Consider the following 24,595-nt stretch of genomic DNA (forward strand, 5'->3'; position numbering starts at 1 on the left):
TGTAAATAAGGCATTTAATTTTTATTTTTTATTTTTTATACATTTGCAAACATTTCTAAACCTGTTTTTTCGCTTCATGATTATGGGGTATTGTGTGTGTATATTGAGTATTTTTTTATTTAATTCATTTTAGAATAAGGCTGTAACTTAACTATGTGGAAAAAGGGGTCTGAATACTTTCCGACTGCACTGTATATGGGAAATGCCATTTGGAAGATATATTGTTGTTTTTACTGAACTATCCCAATCATAAATAGAATGTTACTGTCACGGATCCCCCCGGTACCGCTGCTCATTCCGTTCACCAGCTCCGGAGGTCTACGTCCCCGGCTTTCTAGGCGCCACTGACATGGATCATTACCACCAACCCCGGACTGTCTTGTCTCATTACCACACCTGGTTCCCATTCCCCCTGATTAGTATGTGTATATATGGGCCCTCTGTTCCCCATTCCCCCTGATTAGTATGTGTATATATGGGTCCTCTGTTCCCCATTCCCCCTGATTAGTATGTGTATATATGGGCCCTCTGTTCCCCATTGTCCTTGTCCATTATTGTCCCATGTCCGTTGGTCTCCTGAGTACATTGTATTACACTTTACATACTGAGTATTGTGCATTCTCGTCCTGTGTAGAGGTTACACCTCCCTCTGTGTTTGGGTTACATCCCTTTTGTATATATATAAATGTGTTTGTGTTGGGTGGAGTAAATAAAACCCCTAATACCCGCAAAGCACCAGTCTCAATGTCAACAGTGAAGAGGCGACTCCGGGATGCTGACCTAGGCAGAGTTACAAAGGAAAAAGTCCAGTGTCTGTGTTCTTTTTGCCCATCTTAATCTGTTTTCTTTTTATTGGCCAGTCTGAGATATGGCTTTTTCTTTGCAACTCTGCGTAGAAGGTCAGCATCCCGGAGTCGCCTTTTCACTGTTGACGTTGAGACTGGTGTTTTGCGGGTACTATTTAATGAAGCTGCCAGTTGAGGACCTGTGAGGCGTCTGTTTCTCAAACTAGACACTCTAATGTATTTTGTCCTCTTGCTCAGTTGTGCACTGTGGCGTCTCACTCCTCTTTCTATTCTGGTTAGAGCCAGTTTGGGCTGTTCTGTGAAGGGAGTAGTACACAGCGTTGTACGAGATCTTCAGTTTCTTGGCAATTTCTCGCATGGAATAGCCTTCATTTCTCAGAACAAGAATAGACTGATGAGTTTCAGAAGAAAGTTATTTGTTTCTGGCCATTTTGAGCCTGTAATCGAACCCACAATTGCTGATGCTCCAGACACTCGACTAGTGTCAAGAAGGCCAGTTTTATTGCTTCTTTAATCAGCACAACAGTTTTCAGCTGTGCTAACATACTTGCAAAATGGTTTTCTAATGATCAATTAGCCTTTTAAAATGATAAACTTGGATTAGCAAACACAACGTGCCATTAGAACACAGGATTGATGGTTGCTGATAATGGGCCTCTGTACGCCTATGTAGATATTCCATTAAAAATCAGCCATTTCCAGCTACAATAGCCATTTACAACATGAACAACGTCTACACTGTATTTCTGATCAATTTGATGTGATTTTAATGGACAGAAAAATTGCTTTTCTTTCGAAAACAAGGATATTTCTAAGTGAACCCAAACTTTTGAACGTTAGTGTATATATAATGTGTAAAACTAGCAGTGTAAATGTTAAAACAATAAAGGTTATAGAATAAGAGTTAACTGAAAAGAATAAGTAATTAAGTTAATAATGGAACAAATGTAGTGAATGTGTCTGTTTGTAAATTAAATCTAGGCTATACAATTATTGTAATATGTAAAATAAACATATTGTCACGTTCGTTGAAGGACGGGACGGACCAAGGCGCAGCATGCATGTACATGTTTATTATAACGAATAAACAACAAACAAAACGTGAAGTCCAAAGTAGACACAAACAACATACCTTAACTGGAACAAGATCCCGCAACCCACTAGTGCCAATAGGCTGCCTAAGTATGGTCCCCAATCAGAGACAATGAGCTACAGCTGCCTCTGATTGGGAACTACCCCGGCCAACATAGATCTGCACATACTAGATCTAAAACATAGAACTAACACAACAAGGAATACACACACCCTGACTCAACATATAAGCATCCCCTGAGTCAGGGCGTGACAGTACTGTATAGACTCCGGAGTGGAGCCGCTGACCGGAGCTGGACTGGACCCCAGTGGAGCGGATTGCTCTGGCTCCGGAGTGGAGCAGCTGACTGGTGCCAGACCAGGCACCGGTGGAACAGGCACGGGCCGTGCCGGACTGGACACATGCACCACAGGCTTGATGCGAGGAGCAGGAACGGGCCGGGCCAGGCAGGCGACACGCACCACTGGCTTAGTGCGAGGAGCAGGCAAAGGCCGGGCCGGACTGGCGACGCGCACCACTGACTTGGTGCGAGGGGCAGGAACAGGCCGGACCGGGCTGGCGACGAGCACCACTGGCTTGGTGCGAGGGGCAGGAACAGGCTGGACTGGGCTGGCGACGCGCACCACTGGCTTGGTGCGAGGAGCAGGAACAGGCCGGGCCGGACTGGCAACGCGCACCACTGGCTTGGTGCGAGGGGCAGGAACAGGCTGGGCCGGGCTGGCGACGCGCACCACTGGCTTGGTGCGAGGGGCAGGAACAGGCCGGACCGGGCTGGCGACGCGCACCACTGGCTTGGTGCGAGGAGCAGGAACAGGCCGGGCCGGACTGGCGACGCGCACCACAGGCTTGGTGCGAGGGACAGGAACAGGCCGGACCAGGCTGGCGACGCACACCACTGGCTTGGTGCGAGGGACAGGAACAGGTCGGGCCGGGCTGCGAAGGCAGACTGGAGGTCTGGAGCGGAGAGCTGGCACAACCCGTCCTGGCTGGCTGCCCACTTTCGCACTTTTTTACACATATTTTTTGAAAACATTTTTTAATATTGATTTCACAAATATAATATTTGTACAGTTCTTTATTAAAAATGTAGTTATTTTTACATGTCACTATGTAAAACCTAGCAGTCCTACATATTTCACTGAGAGTGAGGCAGATATGTAGTTTTTTGCAAAAAAAAACATGATTATTTGTCTATCTGAAATGAAAGCATCAAGTGATAGATTTTAAACAAATACATGTCTGTCATTGAACAACCCCACACCATAATTAGATAGTGAAAAAACACCAATCTCTTTCATAATTTCTTTAAATAATAAAGGCTAATTTAACAAAATTTCTGAAAATTGATATATATAGTTTTGGAATGAAACTCTTCTCATGTTTCCCCATCTGAGCTCAGAGTAGATGAGAGACTGAGGGGCGGTTTCCCAGACAGAGTTTAATTGAAGTCAGGACCAGGTAAATTCTACTGAAGTATCTCCCCAATATCCCCACACGTCTTATTACCTGTTCTGTCTGTGTCCCGTATACTCCCTCTCCGGCGTTCCAGGTCACCAGCTCATTATTATGCACACCTGTCACCATCGTTACGCCCCCTGCGACCAATCAGACTCACCTGGACTCCATCACCTTCCTGATTACCTCCCCTATATCAGTCACTCCCTTTGGTTCCTTCCCCAGGAGTTATTGATTCTGTTTCAGTGTTTCATGTCTGTACGCTACTCGTGTTTCTTGGCTGCCTAGTAAATTAAATGTATTTTGCCCCAATACACTTAAACATGTTGGCACTATGTTGTTGTCAAATATACAGCGGAGTCAGGCGCAGGACACAGAACTGAGTAAATGACTTTACTCGAAAAATAAACAATACTAATCTCCAGCTCACAAAACAAAGAACAAACACGCACAAAACCATGAGGGAAGCAATAGGGTAATAATCATAACGAACCATCAAGACAAAACAAATAGAAAAATAAACGTTTTTTGGGTGGACGCCGAGCAAGGAGAGGCACCAACTTCGGCGGAAGTCATGACAGTTGTCCTCATCAATGTAATTTGCAAGAACAAAATATTCAAACCGTTCTGTATATGAGCTCCACTACTCAATACTTTTATCAAACTGTCCAACAATTGCAGTCATTTTTCATTTCTCAATAGGCTCCTGATTGTCTCTCACTTCAATATTGTCCTCAACCACAGCAATATTTTCCTCAGTCACGTGATCTTCATTCACTTCACTCACTGACGTATCCTCCTAAGTTCGCTCATTTAGCCGTTTTAATTAAAAGGTTTTGTCACAGTTGAATAAATGTCCTTTCCATTAATCACTGTATATTCCTCCCTTTTAATCATTTTGTTTTCCCGCTCCGACGTCCGTCTCCAGTCCTTTTCTGCCGTCCATGACAATGTTAACTCTCTTTCTTAGCTAGCTGGACTATGCACTTGCCTCTGCTAGCAATACACTGTGCTAACATTAGCCTAGACTGGACCACAGAAAATACCAGTTTTAAACAGTTGTAAAAACCCACTTCTTCCAGACAGAATAGTTCCTATAGGTTCAGAATTACTCAAAGCCAATATTTTGTTATGTCTAGTGGGTTTCATAACCACGTCTGTATAACAATTCAATAATGATGAGACGGGAGACAGGAATCAGTTCAACCATTTATCTTGAACGTGATCATCTCAACACATACAAACCCCCATGATGCTCTGCAGCACAACCCCAATATACAACAAATACATAGATAAGTAAATGGACACTAAACAAAACTCATAGAGGAATTTAAATGTTCAGCTGTAGAAAGTAGGGCCATGGGATAGGGTCAGAAAGGTCAGTATGTTTGATAACTGGTTCCAGAGGTGACATAACAAGCATAAGGTCCATTATAACACAGTGAAGTAGAGGTGGGAGCTAAAAGCAGACATGGACAGTGAGACGGTGTGAGGAGGTCAGGGGTGAAACACTAGATCAGGACAGGTAGAAATGGCAGGGCTGGAAATAGACACAGAGAGACATTCTGATCATGGCTCAAACCTGGCTGGTTGTGTTCAGTGTGTGTGTCCAGTGTGTGTGTGTGTGTGTGTGTCCAGTGTATGTATGTGTGTCCAGTGTGTGTGTGTGTGTGTCCAGTGTGTGTTTGTCCAGTGTGTGTGTGTGTGTGTCCTGTGTGTGTGTCCAGTATGTGTGTGTGTTCAGTGTGTGTGTTTCCAGTGTGTGTGTGTGTGTGTGTGTTTGTGTGTGTGTCCAGTGTGTGTCTGTCCAGTGTGTGTGTGTGTTTGTGTGTGTGTGTGTGTGTGTGTGTGTGAGAGTCCTGTGTGTTTGTCCAATGTGTGTGTGTGTTCAGTGTGTTTGTATGTGTGTGTCCAGTGTGTGTGTGTGTGTGTGTGAATCCAGTGTGTGTATGTGTGTGTGTTCAGCGTGTGTGTGTTCAGTGTGTGTGTATCCAGCATGTATGTTTAGTGTGTGTGTGTCCAGTGTGTGTGTGTGTGTGTGTGTGTTCAGCGTGTGTGTGTTCAGTGTGTGTGTGTCCAGTATCCAGTGTGTGTGTGTGTGTGTGTGTGTGTGATTAGTATGTGAGTGTCCATTGTGTTTGTGTATCCAGTGTGTGTGTCCAGTGTGTGTGTGTGTTCAGTGTGCAGTGTGTGTGTGTGTGTGTCCAGTGTGTGTGTGTCCAGTGTGTGTGTGTCCAGTGTGTGTGTGTGTCCTCTGTGTATGTGTGTGTTTGTCCAGTGTGAGTGTGTGTGTGTGTGTGTGTGTGTCCAGTGTCTGTGTGTGTGTCCAGTGTGTGTGAGTGTGTGTGTCCAGTGTGTGTGTGTGTGTGTGTGTGTCCAGTGTGTGTCCAGTGTGTGTGTGTGTGTGTGTGTGTGTGTATGTTTGTGACCTGTGTGTGTGTCCAGTGTGTGTGTGTGTGTGTCCAGCGTATGTGTGTGTGTCCAGTGTGTGTGTCCAGTGTGTGTGTGTGTTTGTGTGTGTGTGTCCAGTGTGTATGTGTGTGGGTCCAGTGTGAGTGTGTGTGTGTGTGTCCAGCGTATGTGTGTGTGTGTCCAGTGTGTGTGTGCGTGTGTGTGTGTGTGTGTGTGTGTCCTGTGTGTGTGTGTGTCCAGTGTGTGTGAGTGTGTGTGTCCTGTGTGTGTGTGTGTGTCCAGTGTGTGTGTGTGTCCTGTGTGTGTTTCCTGTGTGTGTGTGTGTGTCCAGTGTGTGTGATTGTGTGTGTCCAGTGTGTGTGTGTGTGTCCTGTGTGTGTGTGTCCAGTGTTTGTGTGTCCAGTGTGTGTGTGTCCAGTGTGTGTGTATCCAGTGTGTGTGTGTCCAGTGTGTGTGTGTCCAGTGTGTGTTTGTCAGGTGTGTGTGTGTTCAGTGTGTTTGTTCAGTGTGTGTGTGTGTCCAGTGTGTGTGTGTGTCCAGTGTGTGTGTGTGTCAGTGTGTGTGTGTGTGTGTGTCCAGTGTGTGTGTGTGTGTGTGTGTGTGTGTGTGTGTCTAGTGTGTGTGTGTGTGTACAGTGTCCAGTGTGTGGGTGTGTTTGTCCAGTGTGTGTGATCAATGTATGTGTGTCCTGTGTGTTTGTGTGTGTGTCCAGTGTGTGTTTGTCCGGTGTGTGTGTTCAGTGTGTTTGTGCAGTGTGTGTGTGTGTGTACAGTGTGTGTGTATCAAGTGTGTTTGTGTGTCCAGTGTGTGTCAGTGTGTGCGTCCAGTGTGTATGTGTGTTCAGTATGTGTGTGTGTGTGTCCAGTGTGTGTGTGTGTGTGTGTGTGTCCAGTGTGTGTGTGTGTCCAGTGTGTGTGTGTGTCCAGTGTGTCAATGTGTGTGTGTGTGTCCAGTGTGTGTGTGTGTGTGTGTGTCTAGTGTGTGTGTGTGTGTGTGTGTGTGTGTCTAGTGTGTGTGTGTGTGTGTGTCCAATGTGTGTGTGTGTCCAGTGTGTGTGTGTCCAGTGTGTGTGTCCAGTGTGTGTGTCCAGAGTGTCAGTGTGTGTGTGTGTGTGAATCTAGTGTGTGTGTGTGTGTGTGTCTAGTGTGTGTGTGTGTGTGTGTGTGTGTCCAGTGTGTCCAGTGTATGTGTGTGTCCAGTGTGTGTGTTTGTGTCCAGTGTGTGTGTGTGTTTGTGTGTCAGTGTTACCATGGTTATTATTTACAGGGACACTGAGGAGTCAACACCAACCCCAAACCCTGGATAGAGGGGCTCAGTGAATGTGGCGTGGAATGTGTTCAGGTGGGTCAGTGTGTCAGAGGAGACTCTGTAGAAGGACAGAGTGCCGGCTGGCCAGTCCAGATACACTCCTACTCTGTGGGAGCTGGAGGAGGGGACGTCTATGGTAGTGGACTTATTATTGTGCCAGGCAGAGTAACTGTTGTCATAGCATTCCAGACTCCAGGAATTGTCATTACATCCAATCCCATAGTCATCACCCCTTCCTATCCTGCTGATTCCTTTATATGTCACTCCTATATAAACCCTTCTCCCACTCCACTCTACCTCCCAGTAACAGCGCCCAGTCAGACCCTCTCTACACAGCACCTGGCTATAATCCTCAAATCTCTCTGGGTGATCAGGATACGGCTGCTCCTCTCTCCTACATGTCACCTTTCTGTTCTCCTCAGACAGAGAGAGGAGTCTGTTTGCTGTGTTTAGGTCCAGTGTGAGATCACAGACATCTGATGGATGAAACCAGACACAATATTAGAAATCATCATCATTCACATTAGAATGTTAACTCACTTTTCACTAATTCATTTAATGTAGATGTTTCTAGGTATCAAAAGGAGAAGTTAAGGTAACTTGAGACTTGTTGAATGATCATATGTTATACTGTATGGTAATATAAAACACACTTATTTCCATTAATTACACACATACACACACATCCTGAACACACACACACACACACTGAACACACACACACACACTGAACACACACACACACACACTGAACACACACACACACACTGAACACACACACATTTCTAATGTAACAGGAACACGCCACACACACACACAGACACACACATTGTCAAAGCAACTCTTTGTAAACTTTGGTGTCCCTGATTTGTGCTTCTGTAGAACTACAGCTGATATTTAATATGACCAAGTAAGTAATGATGGTGGTCTTTGACTTTGACTTCACTTGAATTAAGACTTATTCTTAGTCATATTCTTCACAGCAGTCAACACTCACATTTTCTAAGTCCAGGTTTCATTGTGTTCTCTCCACCATGTTCCACACTGTAGCGGTAAGCAGAAGAACAGACATTGAGGGATACACTTGAACTCACACACACACACACACACACACACAAACAGTCAGTATATACATTTGTCCAAGTGTGTGTGTTTGTCCAGTGTGTGTGTGTGTGTGTGTCCAGTGTGTGTGTGTGTGTGTGTGTGTGTGTGTGTCCAGTGTTTGTGTGTGTGTGTGTGTCAGTGAGTGTGTGTGTGTCCGGTGTGTGTCCAGTGTGTGTGTGTGTGTGTATGTCAAGTGTGTGTTTGTGTGTCCAGTATGTGTGGGTGTGTCCAGTGTGTGTGTGTGTGTTTGTTTGTCCAGTGTGTGTGTATGTCTAGTGTGTGTGTGTGTGTGTGTGTGTGTGTGTGTGCGTCTAGTGTGTGTGTGTGTGTGTGTCTAGTGTATGTGTGTGTGTCTAGTGTGTGTGTGTGTGTCCAGTGTGAGTAAGTCTGTGTGTGTCCAGTGTGTGTCCAGTGTGTGTTTATGTCTGGTGTGTGTCCAGTGTGTGTGTGTGTGTCCAGTGTGTGTGTGAGTGTGTGTGTCCAGTGTGTATGTGTGTGTGTGTGTGTGTGTGTGTGTGTGTGTGTGTGTGTGTGTGTGTGTGTTTGTCCAGTGTGTGTGTGTGTCCTGTGTGTGTGTATGTCTAGTGTGTGTTTGTGTTTGTGTGTGTTTGTGTGTGTGTGTCTAGTGTGTGTGTGTGTGTCCAGTGTGTGTGTGTTTGTCTAGTGTGTGTGTATGTGTTTGTCCAGTGTGTGTGTGTGTGTGTGTTTGTCCAGTGTGTGTGTGTGTCCTTTGTGTGTATGTGTCCAGTGTGTGTGTGTGTCCAGTGTGCATGTGTGTCCAGTGTGTGTGTGTCCAGTGTGTGTACTGATACACACACACACACTGGACACACACACACACACACACACACAAACACACACACACACACACGACACACACACTGGACACACACAGACACACACACACACACACAGGACACACACACACACACACCGGACACACAAACACACACACACACACACACGACACACACACTGGACCCGCACAGACACACACACACACACACACTGGACACACACACACACATACACACAACTTAGTCCAAGTTGTGGTCAGAATGTTTGTCTTAACTAGCCTGATAACTCCAACATGTCTGATATGAACATTGACATAAACCCTCTACATACTTGAGTTTCTCCAGTCTGCAGTGTGGATCCTCCAGTCCAGCAGAGAGCAGTCTGACACCTGAGTCTCCTGGGTGATTGTAGCTCAGGTCCAGCTCTCTCAGGTGTGAGGGGTTTGAGTTCAGAGCTGAGACCAGTGAAGCACAGCCTTCCTCTGTGACTAGACAGCCTGACAGCCTGCAAAGAGTCAAATCATATTGAAACCACACTGCTATTCTTTGGTGGTGAAAATAGTGGCAGTATATTTTTTCAACAATTTCAGATATATCAGTGTCCTGAAACCTGACATATCTATTCATAAATGATTGTATTATTATTAGAAATTATCAAAGTATTGCTTGTAGATAGAAAAATGCATATTACAAAAATTTGAGTTGACTGACCAGAGCAGTTTAAAAAGCAGTATCAGTCAAAAGACAGACAGTGAGGTATCAGATTTAGATTGTATTGAGTATACAGTCCACACCATATCTATTTTGACAGTGAAGATAACATTTTAAATTTGGCTCTATACTCCAGCATTTTGGATTTGAGATAAAATGTTTCATATGAGGTGACAGTATATAATGTCACCTTTTATTTGAAGGTACTTTTATACATATCTGTTTCACAGTTTAGAAATTAAAGCACTTTATGTATCTAGTCCCCCTATTTCAAGAAGTCATAAGTATTCTGACCAATTCACTTATAGTGTATTAAAGTAGTCAAAAGTTGGGTATTTGGTCCCAAACTCGTTGTTTGCATTTGCAGTTTGTTTTGGTTGTGTTTTGGGTTATGTTTTGCCCGATAGTAACTGAATGGTGGATGATGACTGGAGTAATTTTCTGTCTAAGTGAGTAGATAACATGTTTCTAAACACTACTAAATTAATCCTGATGATGACATGATTAAGAAAAATCATGAATGAGAAAGTTACAGAAGCTACAACAAAACATGCTAACCTCTCACCATTACCAATAACAGAGGGGGTATGATCCTTGTTCCTCTGTAACTTTCTCATTCATCATCATTCACGATTCATTCATGATTATTCATAATCATGGTAGCATCCACATGAATGTAGAAGTGTTCAGAAACATCTTCTATTCTTACTGACAATACAAGTGAAGTGACTCCAAAATGACAGGACATTATTCACCATTCAGTTTCTATTGGGAAAAACATAATCCAAAACACAACTAAAACAAACTGCAAATGTATTCAACAAGTTTGTAGAATCACAAGCTTGATGTAATCACTGCAGGTAAGGAATATGGGACCAAATACTAAACTTATGACTACTTTAATACAATATAAGTGAATATGTCCAAATTATTAAGACTTTTTCAAATGGGAGAACAAGATACATAAAGTGCTTTCATTTCTAAACAGTAACACAGATATGTATGAAAATACCCTCAAATAAAAGGTGACATTCTGTACTGTCGCCTAATATGAAACATTCTACCTTAAATCCAAAATGCTGGAGCATAGCACCAAATTTAAAACTGTAAGCTTCACTGTCCAATCACATATGGTGTGGACTATGTGTGCCTGGTAAACACATGTGGATCTGGTGAACAGTTATCACTTGTTGACCAACTACAGGAATACTGACCTCAGAGTCTCCAGTTTACAGTGGGGATTCCCCAGTCCAGCAGAGAGCAGCTTCACTCCTGAATCCTTCAGGTCATTGTTACTCAGGTCCAGCTCTCTCAGGTGTGAGGGGTTTGACTTCAAAGCTGAGACCAGAGAAGCACAGCCTTCCTCTGTGACTAGACAGCCTGACAGCCTGCATAGAGTCAAATCATATTAAAACCACACTGCTATTCTTTGGTGGTGAAAATAGTGGCAGTATATTTTTTCAACATATTCAGATATATCAGTGTCCTGAAACCTGCCATATCTATTCATAAATTAATGTATCATTATTAGAAATGATCATAATATTGCTTGTAGAGAGAAACATGTATAGTACAAATATTTGAGTAGACTGACCAGAGCAGTTTAAAAAGCAGTATCAGTCAAAAGACAGACAGTGAGGTATCAGATTTAGATTGTATTGAGTATACAGTCCACAATATATCTATTTTCACAGTAAAGCTAACATTTTAAATGTGGCTCTATACTCCAGCATTTTGGATTTCAGATTAAATGTTTCATATGAGGTGACAGTATATAATGTCACCTTTTATTTGAGGGTATTTTAATACATATCTGTTTCTGTCACGCCCTGACTCTAGGGACATGTATTGGTTGAGTCAGGGTGTGTGTTTTCTGTGTTGGGTTTGTCTATGTTAGTTTCTAGATCGTTTAGATCTATGTTGGCCAGGGTGGTTCCCAATCAGAGGCAGCTGTAGCTCGTTGTCTCTGGTTGGGGACCATACTTAGGTAGCCTTTTGGCACTAGTGGGGTGTGGGATCTTGTTCCGTGTGAGGTATGTTATTTGTCTACCTTGGACTTCACGTTTCGTTTGTTGTTTTGTCGTGTGTTTAGTCGTGAAATAAATATGAATGCATATCACGCTGTGCCTTGGTCCTTCTCGTTCATGAACGATCGTGACAGTTTCACCGTTTAGAAATAAAAGCACTTTATGTATCTAGTCCCCCTATTTGAAGAAGTCATAAGTATTCTGACAAATTCACTTATAATGCATTAACGTAGTCAAAAGTTGAGTATTTGGTTGTAAACTCATTGGTTGCATTTGCAGTTTGTTTTGGTTGTGTTTTGGGTTATGCTTTTCCCAATAGTAACTGAATGGTGGATGATGACTGGAATAATTTTCTGTCTAAGTGAGTAGATAACATGTTTCTAAACACTACTAAATTAATCCTAATGATGCCATGATTAAGAACAAGTATGAATGAATCATGAATAATAATGAGTGAGAGAGTTACAGAGGCTACAACAAAACATGCTAACCTCTCACCATTACCAATAACAGAGGGGGAATGATCCTTGTTCCTCTGTAACTTTCTCATTCATCATCATTCACGATTCATTCATGATTATTCATAATCATGGTAGCATCCACATGAATGTAGAAGTGTTCAGAAACATCTTCTATTCTTACTGACAATACAAGTGAAGTGACTCCAAAATGACAGGACATTATTCACCATTCAGTTTCTATTGGGAAAAACATCATCCAAAACACAACCAAGACAAACTGCAAATGTATTCAACAAGTTTGTAAAATCACAAGCTTGATGTAATCACTGCAGGTAAGGAATATGGGACCAAATACTAAACTTATGACTACTTTAATACAATATAAGTGAATATGTCCAAATTATTAAGACTTTTTCAAATGGAAGAACTAGATACATAAAGTGATTTCATTTCTAAACAGTAACACAGATATGTATGAAAATACCCTCAAATAAAAGGTGACATTCTGTTCTGTTGCCTAATATGAAACATTATATCTCAAGTCCAAAATGATGGAGCATAGCACCAAATGTAAAACTGTAAGCTTCACTGTCCAAACACATATGGTGTGGACTATGTGTGCCTGGTAAACACATGTGGATCTGGTGAACAGTTATCACTTGTTGACCAACTACAGGAATACTGACCTCAGAGTCTCCAGTTTACAGTGGGGATTCCCCAGTCCAGCAGAGAGCAGCTTCACTCCTGAATCCTTCAGGTCATTGTTAGTCAGATCCAGCTCTCTCAGGTGTGAGGGGTTTGACTTCAGAGCTGAGACCAGAGAAGCACAGCCTTCCTCTGTAACTAGACAGCCTGACAGCCTGCAAAAGTAAAATCATATTAAAATCACACTGCTATTCTTTGGTGTGAAAATATATTCTTTCAACAATTTCAGATACATCAGTGTCCTGAAACCTGCCATATCTATTCATATATACATATGTATATATACAGTACCAGTCAAAAGCTTGGACACACCTACACATTCCAGGGTTTTTCTTTATTTTTACTATTTTCTACAGTGTATAATAATAGTGAAGACATCAAAACTATGAAATAACACATATTGAATCATGTAGTAACCAAAAAAGTGTTAAATTAATCAAAATATATTTTATATTTGAGATTTTTCAAATAGCCACCCTTTGCCTTGATGACAGCTTTGCACACTCTTGGCATTCTCTCAACCAGCTTCATGAGGTAGTCACCTGGAATGCATTTCAATTAACAGGTGTGCCTTCTTAAAAGTTAATTTGTGGAATTTCTTTCCTTCTTAATGTGTTTGAGCCAATCAGTTGTGTTGTGACAAGGTAGGGGGGTATACAGAAGATGGCCCTATTTGGTAAAAGACCAAGTCCATATTATGGCAAGAACAGCTCAAATAGGCAAAGAGAAACGACAGTCCATCATAACTTTAAGACATGACGGTCAGTCAATACGGAACATTTCAAGAACTTCGAACATTTCTTCAAGTGCAGTCGCAAAGAACATCAAGCGCTATGATGAAACTGGCTCTCATGAGGACCGCCACAGGAATGGAAGACCCAGAGTTACCTCTGCTGCAGAGGATTATTTCATTAGAGTTACCAGCCTCAGAAATTGCAGCCCAAATAAATGCATCACAGAGTTCAAGTCACAGACACATCTCAACATCAACTGTTCAGAGGAGACTGTGTGAATCAGGCCTTCATGGTCGAATTGCTGCAAATAAACCATTACTAAAGGACACCAATAAGAAGAAGAGACTTGTTTGGGCCAAGAAACACGAGCAATGGACATTACACAGGTGGACATTTGTCCTTTGGTCTGGAGTCCAAATGGGCGATTTTTGGTTCCAACCACCGTGTCTTTGTGAGAAGCGGTGTGGGTGAACGGATGATCTCGGCATGTGTAGTTCCCACCGTAAAGCATGGAGGAGGGGGTGTTATGGTGTGGGGGTGCTTTGCTGGTGACACTGTTTGTGATTTATTTAGAATTCAAGGCACACTTATCCAGCATGGCTACCACAGCATTCTGCAGTGATACGCCATCCCATCTGGTTTGGGCTTAGTGGGACTATCATTTGTTTTTCAACAGGACAACACACTTCCAGGCCAACACACTTCCAGGCTGTGTAAGGGCTATTTGACCAAGAAGGAGAGTGATTGATTACTGCATCAGATTACCTGGCATCCACAATCACCCGACCCCAACCCAATTGAGATGGTTTGGGATGAGTCAGATGGCAGAGGGAAGGAAAAGCAGCCAACAAGTGCTCAGCATATGTGGGAACTCCTTCAAGACTGTTGGAAAAGCATTCCAGGTGAAGCTGGTTGAGAGAATGCCAAGAGTGTGCAAAGCTGTCATCAAGGCACAGGGTGGCTATTTGAAGAATTTCAAATAACAAATATATTTTATTTGTTTAACACTTTTTTGGTTACTACATGATTCAATATGTGTTATTTCATAGTTTTAATGTCTTCACTATTATTTTACAATGTAGAAAATAGTAAAAATAAAGAAAAGCCCTTGAATGAGTAGGTGTGTCCAAACTTTTGACTGGTACTGTACATAAATGAATGAATGTATCATTATTAACAATAGATGCTGGCTCCCTGCTGGCTCCCCTTCCTCTGCGGAAGCATAGTTCCCGCTCCGCCCAGTCAAAACTGTTCGCTGCTCTGGCACCCCAATGGTGGAACAAGCTCCCTCACGACGCCAGGACAGCGGAGTCACTCACCACCTTCCGGAGACATTTGAAACCCCACCTCTTTAAGGAATACCTGGGATAGGATAAGTAATCCTTCTACCCCCCCCCCCCCAAAAAAAAAAAAAAATATTGTAAAGTGGTTAACCCACTGGCTATAGGGTGAATGCACCAATTTGTAAGTCGCTCTGGATAAGAGCGTCTGCTAAATGACGTAAATGTAAATGTAAAATGTTTCTAAATTAATAATTGTGTGTGCGTGTGTCCAGTGTGTGTGTCCAGTGGGGGGGTGTCCAGTGTGTGTGTGTGTGTCCAGTATGTGTGTGTGTGTGTGTGTGTATATGTGTGTGTGTGTGTGTGTCCAGTGTGTGTGTGTCCATTATGTTTTTGTGTGTGTGTGCCCATTATGTGTGTGTGTGTGTCCAGTGTGTGTGTCCAGTGGGGGGGTGTCCAGTGTGTGTGTGTGTGTGTGTGTGTGTGTGTGTGTCCAGTGTGTCTATGTGTGTGTGTGTGTCCAGTGTGTGTGTGTGTGTGTGTGTGTGTGTGCGTGTGTGTCCAGAGTGTGTCCAGTGTGTGTGTGGTCATTGAGTGATACAGGAATACTGACCTCAGAGTCTCAAGTCTGCAGTGTGGATCCTCCAGTCCAGCAGAGAGCAGTCTGACTCCTGAGTCTCCTGGGTGATTGTAGCTCAGGTCCAGCTCTCTGAGGTGTGAGGGGTTTGACTTCAGAGCTGAGACCAGAGAAGCACAGCCTTCCTCTGTGACTCCACAGCCTGACAGCCTGACAGAGAGATCATCATGATTTCACAAACACACTGTTAATTTAACACCAGTAGTGTAGAAGGACAATGGCAGATGCATTTGGTTTATTCTCTTAAACAACATATAGATTTATCTTCCATCTCCTAGAATTGTATGGTCATATTGTTATACTAATGTGAACATCAATGCATTGATTCAATATGTTTTTCAATAATACATATATTTCTATAAACTGAATATTGCTTCCTGATGATTAGTACTTAAATGTCATTTTATGTACTCACAGAGCAGCTCTGGAGGCTTTGACCACTGGCAGCAGCCTCAGAAGACCTTCCTCTGATCTGGAGTATTTATTCAGGTCAAACACATCCAGCTCCTTTTCTGAAGTCAGCAATACAAAGACCAGAGCTGACCACTGTGCAGGTGACAGTTCTTCTTCTGAGAGACTTCCTGAGCTCAGGTAGCTTTGGATCTCCTTCACTAGAGAATGGTCATTCAGTTCATTCAGACAGTGGAACAGATTGATGCACTTCTCTGGAGAGGGATTCTCCCTGATCTTCTCCTTGATGTACTTGACTGTTTCTTCATGGCTCTGTGAGCTGCTTCTTGTCTTTGTCAGTAGACCTCGTAAGTACTTCTGATTGGACTCCAGTGAGAGGCCCAGAAGGAAGCGGAGGAAAAGGTCCAGGTTTCCTGTCTCACTTTGTAAGGCTTTATCCACAGCACTCTTGTAGACAGTAACTTCAGTAACCTGCGGTTCGGCCATTAGATTATCATTGTTGTTGATGAATGAGAGGAACACATATACAGCAGCCAGAAACTCCTGAATGCTCAGATGCACGAAGCAGTACACCTTGTCCTGGTGCAGCACACATTCCTCTTTAAAGAGCTGTGTGCACAATCCTGAGTACACAGAGGCTTCATTGACATCAATGCCAGCCTCTTTCAGGTCTTCTTCATAGAAAATCAGATTGCCATTCACAAGCTGTTGAAAAGCCAGTTTTCCCAGTGACAGAATGCTCTCTTTATTCCAGTGTGGAGCTGTCTCTTCTTTCCCAAGATACTTTTCATTCTTCTGTTTGGTATGAAACACCACAAGGTGTATGAACATCTCAGTCAGAGTCTTGGGCATCTCTTCTCTCTTATGTTTCAGCATGTGTTCAAGGACGATTGCAGAAATCCAACAGAAGACTGGAATGTGGCACATGATGTGGAGGCTCCTTGATGTCTTTATGTGTGAGATGATTCTGCTGGCCAGGTCCTCATCACTGAATCTCTTCCTGAAGTACTCCTCCTTCTGTGGGTCATTGAACCCTCGTACCTCTGTCACCTGGTCAACACACCCTGAAGGGATCTTATTGGCTGCTGCAGGTCGGGTAGTTACCCAGAGGAGAGCAGAGGGAAGCAGATTTCCCTTGATGAGATTTGTCAGCAGAACATCCACTGGGGTTGACTTTGTGACGTCACAACAGATCTTGTTCTTCTGGAAGTCTAGTGGCAGTCGGCACTCATCCAGACCATCAAAGATGAACAGAACTTTGTACTTGTCGTAGTTGGAGATTCTTGATTCTTTGGTTTCCATTGAGAAGTGATTGAGAAGTTCAATCAAAGTGTGTTTTTCCTTTTTCATCAAATTCAGCTCCCGAAAGGGGAATGAAAATACAAATTGGACATCCTGATTTGCTTTTCCTTCAGCCCAGTCCAGAATGAACTTCTGCACAGAGACTGTTTTTCCAATGCCAGCGACTCCCTTTGTCAGCACAGTTCTGATAAGTTTGTCTTGTCCAGTTAAGGGTTTGAAGATGTCGTTACATTTGACTGCAGTCTCTGGTCTTGCTTGTTTCCTGGTTGTTGTCTCAATCTGTCTCAGCTCATGTTCATTATTGACCTCTCCTGTTCCACCCTCTGTGATGTAGAGCTCTGTGTAGATCTTATTGAGAAGTGTTGGGTTTCCTTGTTTAGCGATCCCCTCAAATACACATTGAAACTTCTTCTTTAGATTAGATTTGAGTTCACGTTGGCAAATCACAGCAAGCTCATCTGAATGAAGAAATAACACAGAGGATATTAATATTACGTCTGTTTTAATGCCTACAGTATTGTGGAACTGTTATAAAATGTTAAATTATGATAATTTCTCTGCTTAACTGACTGTATTAATGTGTAAATGTTTTCATAATGCATTACAGACTGGTGTGACTGATTATATTATTGGTTGATTATATTATCGGTATTAGCTCTCTCTCTCTCTCTCTCTCTCTCTCTCTCTCTCTCTCTCTCTCTCTCTCTCTCTCTCTCTCTCTCTCTCTCTCTCTCTCTCTCTCTCTCTCTCTCTAATTTAACCACCACAACACATCCCTGCTGCTACTTGATGAGGTCACCAGGTGTTGCGTTAAGGCTGCTACAATATCATTGAGTTACACAGCTACCTTAGCTGTACTTTAGCTACAGCTTTTAAATGTTCTAAAACAGCATTCAATATGAGGCAGACAGCTCTTACTTTTCTCCAGTGTGTCAGCAAGCTCCTTCTGGTTCATTTTCCTCAGGACGTGCAGTGTGATCTTCAGAGCCCCCTCTCTGGCACTGCTCTCCTGCTTCTCATCTTCAGCATCCACCACTTCCTTATCCTGCTTCTGACTCTCAAAGCCTTCTGGGAGTTCTGGACTAAGAATCCTCTTGAACATCTTCAGCTCGTTCTTCACAAATGTCATAATATTCTCTTCAAGCAACTGAAATAAATCAAGTAAATAAGTTAAGCAAGAGAAGAAATGCTTTCTCATTAACACATTAATGAATGATTGACAGATCAACTTTACTTGAGGTAAACAAAAACAAATGTACATAACAGGACCACATACACTGAATATGGAGGCCAGGTCTGTTTGATGACTCTGGGAAGACTGACCACTGAGAATCTCTGACTCTGATCTCTCCTGTTCGTTTCTGTGGACAAAACATGAGATTACATTTCCTCATCCAGGGAGTGCACACACACACACACACACACACACACACACACACACACACACACACACACACACACACACACACACACAAGGAATGTTTATTTAATATTGTTTCAGGACTATGAAAATGGAAAAAAGGATTAGCCTATGGATGATGAAAACAACAAAAATAATGGTAAAATGGGAGAGGAGAAATGACTAGAGACAGTGTTGTTTAACTCACTGACCATGACCCATGAGTTCTTCTTACCTTTGTTCAGTAGAAAAGTCTCCCTCTCTAAACGTTATAGGTTGTTCCATAGACCGGTCACTCTTCATGGACACACAGCTGGGTACAGGGGAGGCTGGTCTTTCCTGCTTGATTGGACTTCAACACAACAGAGACAAACATTACGTCTCTCATCTACTCTGAGCTCAGATGGGGAAACATAAGAAGAGTTTCATTCAAAAACGCTATATATCCATTTTCAGAAATGTTGGTAAATTAGATTTTATTGTTTGAAGAAATTATGAAAGAGATTGGTGTGTTTTTTCACTAATCATGGCATGGGGTTGGTTGTAAAATGACACACTTGATGGTTTAATGTCAGAGATTGCCTCACTCTCATAGAAATAAAAATATGGGATGCACAGTCAAATGTAACAAATAACTACATTTGTAATACATATACAGAACCTGTCAAAGAAAACATTTACATTTGACATTTTAGTCATTTAGCAGATGTTCTTATCCAGGGCCCGGTTTCTCAAAAGCATCTAAAGGCTAAATTGATCTTAAGTTCATCGTTAGAACCTTCGTAGGAGCCGATTAATTCAGAAAAAAAGTTGACTACAAATACAAAGTTGCCAATGTCTTTGCAACTGATTCAAACAAGCGACGTATAAAATGATGCTTCAAATGAAAACCGAGATAACCGCATTAAAATATAAACAGTAGGCTATAGTCCTATTTCAATCATATTGAAATACGCTTCATGTTCAATCAATTGAGTTCTATTCTGCTACTGTCTGTAATCTGTCTCAATATATTTCATGATGTGTAGCCTAACATGTGAACAACGATGTGCGTTTGTATTGTGTAAGCATTAGAATAAGCCGCCTCAATATTTGCAGCTGTAGGTGATAATATGTATCTAGGAGCTGATCCGTTATCAGCATCGTGCAATAATTATAATGTTAAGGAAAGATTTGAATGGAGAAAGCTGATCTGAGAGCAGCGCTCCCTTTCTTTCGATCCTATCAGTATTGATACATGCTCCACCGGACATCCAACCTTGTCGTGCTGCTAATCCAGTTTCTGCTGGTCTTCCTGCAGCTATGGAACCCTGACCTGTTCACCGGACGTGCGACCTTGTCCCAAACCTGCTGTTTTGACCCTCTCTCTCTCTCTCTCTCCCTACCACACTTGCTGTCTCGACCTCTGAATGCTCAACTATGAAAAAGCAACTGACATTTACTCCTGAGGTGCTAACCTGTTGCAACCTCTATAACCACAGTGATTATTATTTGACCCTGCTGGTCATCTATGAACATTTGAACATCTTGAAGAACGATCTGACAATAATGGCCATGTACTCATAAACTCAGCAAAAAAAGAAACGTCCCGTTTTCAGGACCCTGTCTTTCAAAGATAATTCGTAAAAATCAAAATAACTTCACAGATCTTCATTGTAAAGGGTTTAAACACTGTTTCCCATGCTTGTTCAATGAACCATAAACTATTAATGAACATGCACCTGTGGAACGGTCATTAAGACACTAACAGCTTACAGACGGTAGGCAATTCAGGTCACAGTTATGAAAACTTAGGACACTAAAGAGGCTTTTTATTACTGACTCTGAAAAATACCAAAAGAAAGATGCCCAAGGTCCCTGCTCATCTACGTGAACGTGCCTTAGGCATGCTGCAAGGAGGCATGAGGACTGTAGATGTGGCCAGGGAAATAAATTGCAATGTCCGTACTGTGAGACGCCTAAGACAGCGCTACAGGGAGACAGGACGGACAGCTGATCGTCCTCGCAGTGGCAGACCACGTGTAACAACACCTGCACAGGATCGGTACATCCGAACATCACACCTGTGGGACAGGTACAGGATGGCAACAACAACTGCCCGAGTTACAACAGGATTGCACAATCCCTCCATCAGTGCTCAGACTGTCCGCAATAGGACTGAGGGCTTGTAGCCCTCACCAGACATCACCGGCAACAACGTCGCCTATGGGCACAAACCCACCGTCGCTGGACCAGACAGGACTGGCAAAAGGTGCTGTTCACTGATGAGTCACGGTTTTGTCTCACCAGGGGTGATGGTTGGATTCGCGTTTTTCGTCGAAGGAAAGAGCGTTACACCTCCTTTTATTTTTTGCTCCTTTTTCTTTTTTCTTTTTTTGGGGGGGAATGGATCAGCTTAATATTGCAGATAGATTGTATCTTCTATCAATGTAATTGTCTGCATCACTTCCAATCCCCCATGTTATTTTTATATATATATACTCCCCTTTATTACTTTTCAACCCCACCATCCTTTCCCTACTTGGAGTAAATTAGTGAACAACAATGCCCAGGCCTCTACTTCCGGTCTATACGTACTATCTACACCTTATGGACAGAGTTAATTTTACAATAATTCTATTATATATATATATATATATATATATATATATATATATATATATATATATATATATATATATATATATATTATTATTATTTTTTTTTGCTCCTGAACTTCTTCTACTCTCAACCTCTCCGATCATTTTCATGATGTCCATGTGGTTTGCTTCTATATGCCATATCTTTCTAACTGTGCTCTTTCCCAAAAGCTCCCAACATATAACCTATATACTTATTATGGACACAGTATGCTTACATTATTAGCTATCTTTGTTATTATTTGTTGTTATTTGTTATTAGTCCCATCCTTCAACTCTATTCAATACCTCCCATATATACCTCCAATATCTCTTTCTCTCTCTATCCTTTAGCCATTCCTGGACCTGTGTCCAAAAACAAGCTACAAATTGACAGAACCAAAACAAATGATCTAACGATTCTGTCTCTTCACAGCAAAATCTGCGGAGCTGGGAAGATTGTATCCCCCATATAAATAACATTCTATTGGTAGCAAGAATTTTATATAATAATTTAAATTGCAAGATTCTAATTTTTTAATCCGGTGTCGTTTTGCGTGTCAGTTCATAAACACTATGCCATGGGATCGGTGCGTCAAAGATCTCTTCCCAACTATTTTGCAATCTATATGGGACGGCTGTCAATCCTTTGGTCCTTAAGTGAAACTGATATACTTTTTTATTTATCACAGTTTTCCTTAACCAATTATGTTCTTTAATGCAAGGCTTTCCTCTTCCACTTTTGCGGTAAGGCTGCAATTATTTGGTTGTAATTTTGGGTAGAGCAGACATTTCCATATGTTTTTGTTAGCTGCATGTGCGACATAACTCCACCAGTCCTACCGATGATATAATTTACGAAGATTATACCTTTTTTAAACATTCTGTCACGAAATAATGTTTTTTTGTCAATTAGTATATTTGAATTTAACCACAATATTTGTTGCATTATTTGTTCTGTCGTTTCTGGAGGATTAAATTTAAATTGCAACCAACTTTCTATGGCTTGTTTAAGAAATAGTGATATTTGGGAGATTATTTCCTTTTCAAATAACTGAAAGTGAGAGGTTGGAATCTGAATAAAGGGAAAAAGGCCTTTCTTGAACATTGGGAGAGACAATCTTACTAATTTGCTTAAGAACCAGTTCGTATTTAAGTATAACTTTTGTATGACTGAAGCTTTTAGTGATAGGTCTAATGCTTTAATATTTAATAATTTCTGTCCTCCGAATTCATATTCATTATATAAATATGCCCTTTTAATTTTGTCTGGCTTGCCGTTCCAAATAAAATTGAATATTTTTTTCTCATATAATTTAAAAAACTGTTCGCTAGGCGTAGGCAAGACCATAAGCAAATAGGTAAACTGGGATAATACTAAAGAGTTAATCAGGGTGATCTTTCCACAAATTGACAGGTATTTTTCTTTCCATGGTAGTAAGATCTTATCTATTTTTGCTAACTTTCTATAAAAATTTATTGAAGTGAGATCATTTATTTCCTTTGGGATATGTATTCCGAGTATATCCACATCACCATCAGACCATTTTATTGGTAAACTACATGGTAATGTAAAATTTTTATTTTTTAGTGATCCAATACGTAATATAGTACATTTGTCATAATTTGGTTGTAATCCAGAGAGGTTAGAAAATGTATCTAGATCCTCTATGAGGCTGTGGAGGGATTCTAGTTGTGGATTTAAAAGAAAACATGAATCATCAGCGTACAATGACACCTTTGTTTTGAAGCCCTGTATTTCTAATCCTCTGATATTATTATTGGATCTGATTTTAATAGCTAACATCTCGATGGCCACAATAAATAGATATGCCGATAGTGGACAACCTTGTTTCACTCCTCTTGACAGTTTAAAACTTTCTGAAAAATAGCCATTATTTACTATTTTACACCTAGGGTTACTATACATGATTTTGACCCATTTTATAAGAGATTCTCCAAAATTGAAATGCTCCAGGCATTTATATATAAACCCCAGTCGAACTTTATCAAATGCCTTTTCGAAGTCTGCTATGAATATCAGGCCTGGTTTCCCATATTTTCCATAGTGTTCTATTGTTTCCAATACTTGCCTTATATTATCTCCAATGTATCTTCCATGTAAAAAACCTGTCTGATTAGAATGAACAATATCCGACAATACATTTTTAATTCTATGCGCTATACATTTTGCTAGGATTTTTGCATCACAACACTGAAGTGTAAGGGGCCTCCAATTTTTTTAATGGACTGGATCTTTATATTTTCCACTTGTATCCTGTTTCAGTAATAATGAGATCAGACCTTCTTGAGTGTCAGATAATCTACCATTTACATAGGAGTGGTTAAAACATGCTAATAACGGTCCTCTTAGTATATCAAAAAAGGTTTGGTATACCTCGACTGGTATGCCATCCAACCCTGGAGTTTTCCCAGACTTAAAGTCTTTAATTGCATCCAGAAGTTCCTCCTCTGTAATGTCACCTTCACATGAGTCTTTCTGTGTTGCTGTTAATTTGACATTATCAATAGAAAAAAAATCTCTACAATTAGCTTCAGTTAGAGGAGATGGAGGCGACTGAAAAGAAAACATATGCTTAAAGTACTTTGTTTCTTCCTTCAAAATATCATTTGGTGAATTATGGGTGACACCGTCAATTGTAACCAGTTTCATTAAGTTATTTTTGGTAGCATTCCTATGTTGAAGATTAAAAATGAATTTTGTGCATTTTTCCCCATAATCCATCCAGTTTGCTTTATTTTTATAATATATTACACTTGATCTTTCTTGAATAAGTTTCTCCATTTCTTTTTATTTTTCCTCTAATTTATTCTGAGCCTCTATGTTACAGTTTTTATTGCCATCTATCTGTTCTGTTAGACTTTCTATTTCCTTTCTTAGTATAAACTCTTTTGACCTACATTGCTTTTGTTTTCGAGATGAGTACTGAATTGCATGGCCTCTAAAGGAACATTTAAAGGTGTCCCATACAATAAGGGGATTCGCTGTACCTATGTTATGTTGGAAAAAGCCAGTTATAAATTCCTTTGTTCTAATTATAAATAAATTATCGTCCAATAGGCTTTGATTACATTTCCAATATCCTCGCCCACGTGGAAATTCATTAAGAGTAATGTATATGCCTATTATATGATGGTCTGACCGCATTCTGTCCCCTATCAACACTTTTTTTTTACTTTTGGTGCCAACGAGAATGAGATAAGAAAGAAGTCAAGACGACTAGCTTGATTCAGTCTCCGCCATTTATATCTCACTAGATCAGTATATTTAAGCCTCCATATATATACTAGTTCTAATGTATCCATGACATTCA

The 24,595-nt window shown here is 41.3% G+C and overlaps 2 protein-coding genes across 2 annotated transcripts in view; one reads left to right on the forward strand and one right to left on the reverse strand.

Annotated features, from left to right (window-relative positions):
- The window catches only part of LOC311140296 (NACHT, LRR and PYD domains-containing protein 3-like), a 633,219-nt gene that overhangs the window by 62,093 nt on the left and 546,531 nt on the right, over positions 1–24,595 (forward strand). The gene's annotated exons all lie outside the window — the stretch shown is intronic.
- The window catches only part of LOC311150682 (NACHT, LRR and PYD domains-containing protein 3-like), a 47,453-nt gene continuing 27,409 nt past the window's right edge, over positions 4,552–24,595 (reverse strand). Inside the window, exons 4-13 of the mRNA XM_084188186.1 lie at positions 18,878–18,994; positions 18,520–18,604; positions 18,162–18,390; positions 15,946–17,701; positions 15,554–15,680; positions 12,861–13,003; positions 10,901–11,074; positions 9,307–9,480; positions 8,072–8,118; positions 4,552–7,550 (exon numbers count right to left, since the gene is read on the reverse strand). Coding sequence (XP_084044312.1) covers positions 7,027–7,550; positions 8,072–8,118; positions 9,307–9,480; positions 10,901–11,074; positions 12,861–13,003; positions 15,554–15,680; positions 15,946–17,701; positions 18,162–18,390; positions 18,520–18,604; positions 18,878–18,994 — 3,376 coding nt within the window. The 3' untranslated portion in view covers positions 4,552–7,026. The remainder of the gene's footprint in view (positions 7,551–8,071; positions 8,119–9,306; positions 9,481–10,900; positions 11,075–12,860; positions 13,004–15,553; positions 15,681–15,945; positions 17,702–18,161; positions 18,391–18,519; positions 18,605–18,877; positions 18,995–24,595) is intronic.

The sequence above is a fragment of the Coregonus lavaretus genome (assembly GCF_964263955.1).
Source record: "Coregonus lavaretus genome assembly, chromosome: 2".
NCBI classification, from domain to species: Eukaryota; Metazoa; Chordata; class Actinopteri; order Salmoniformes; family Salmonidae; genus Coregonus; species Coregonus lavaretus.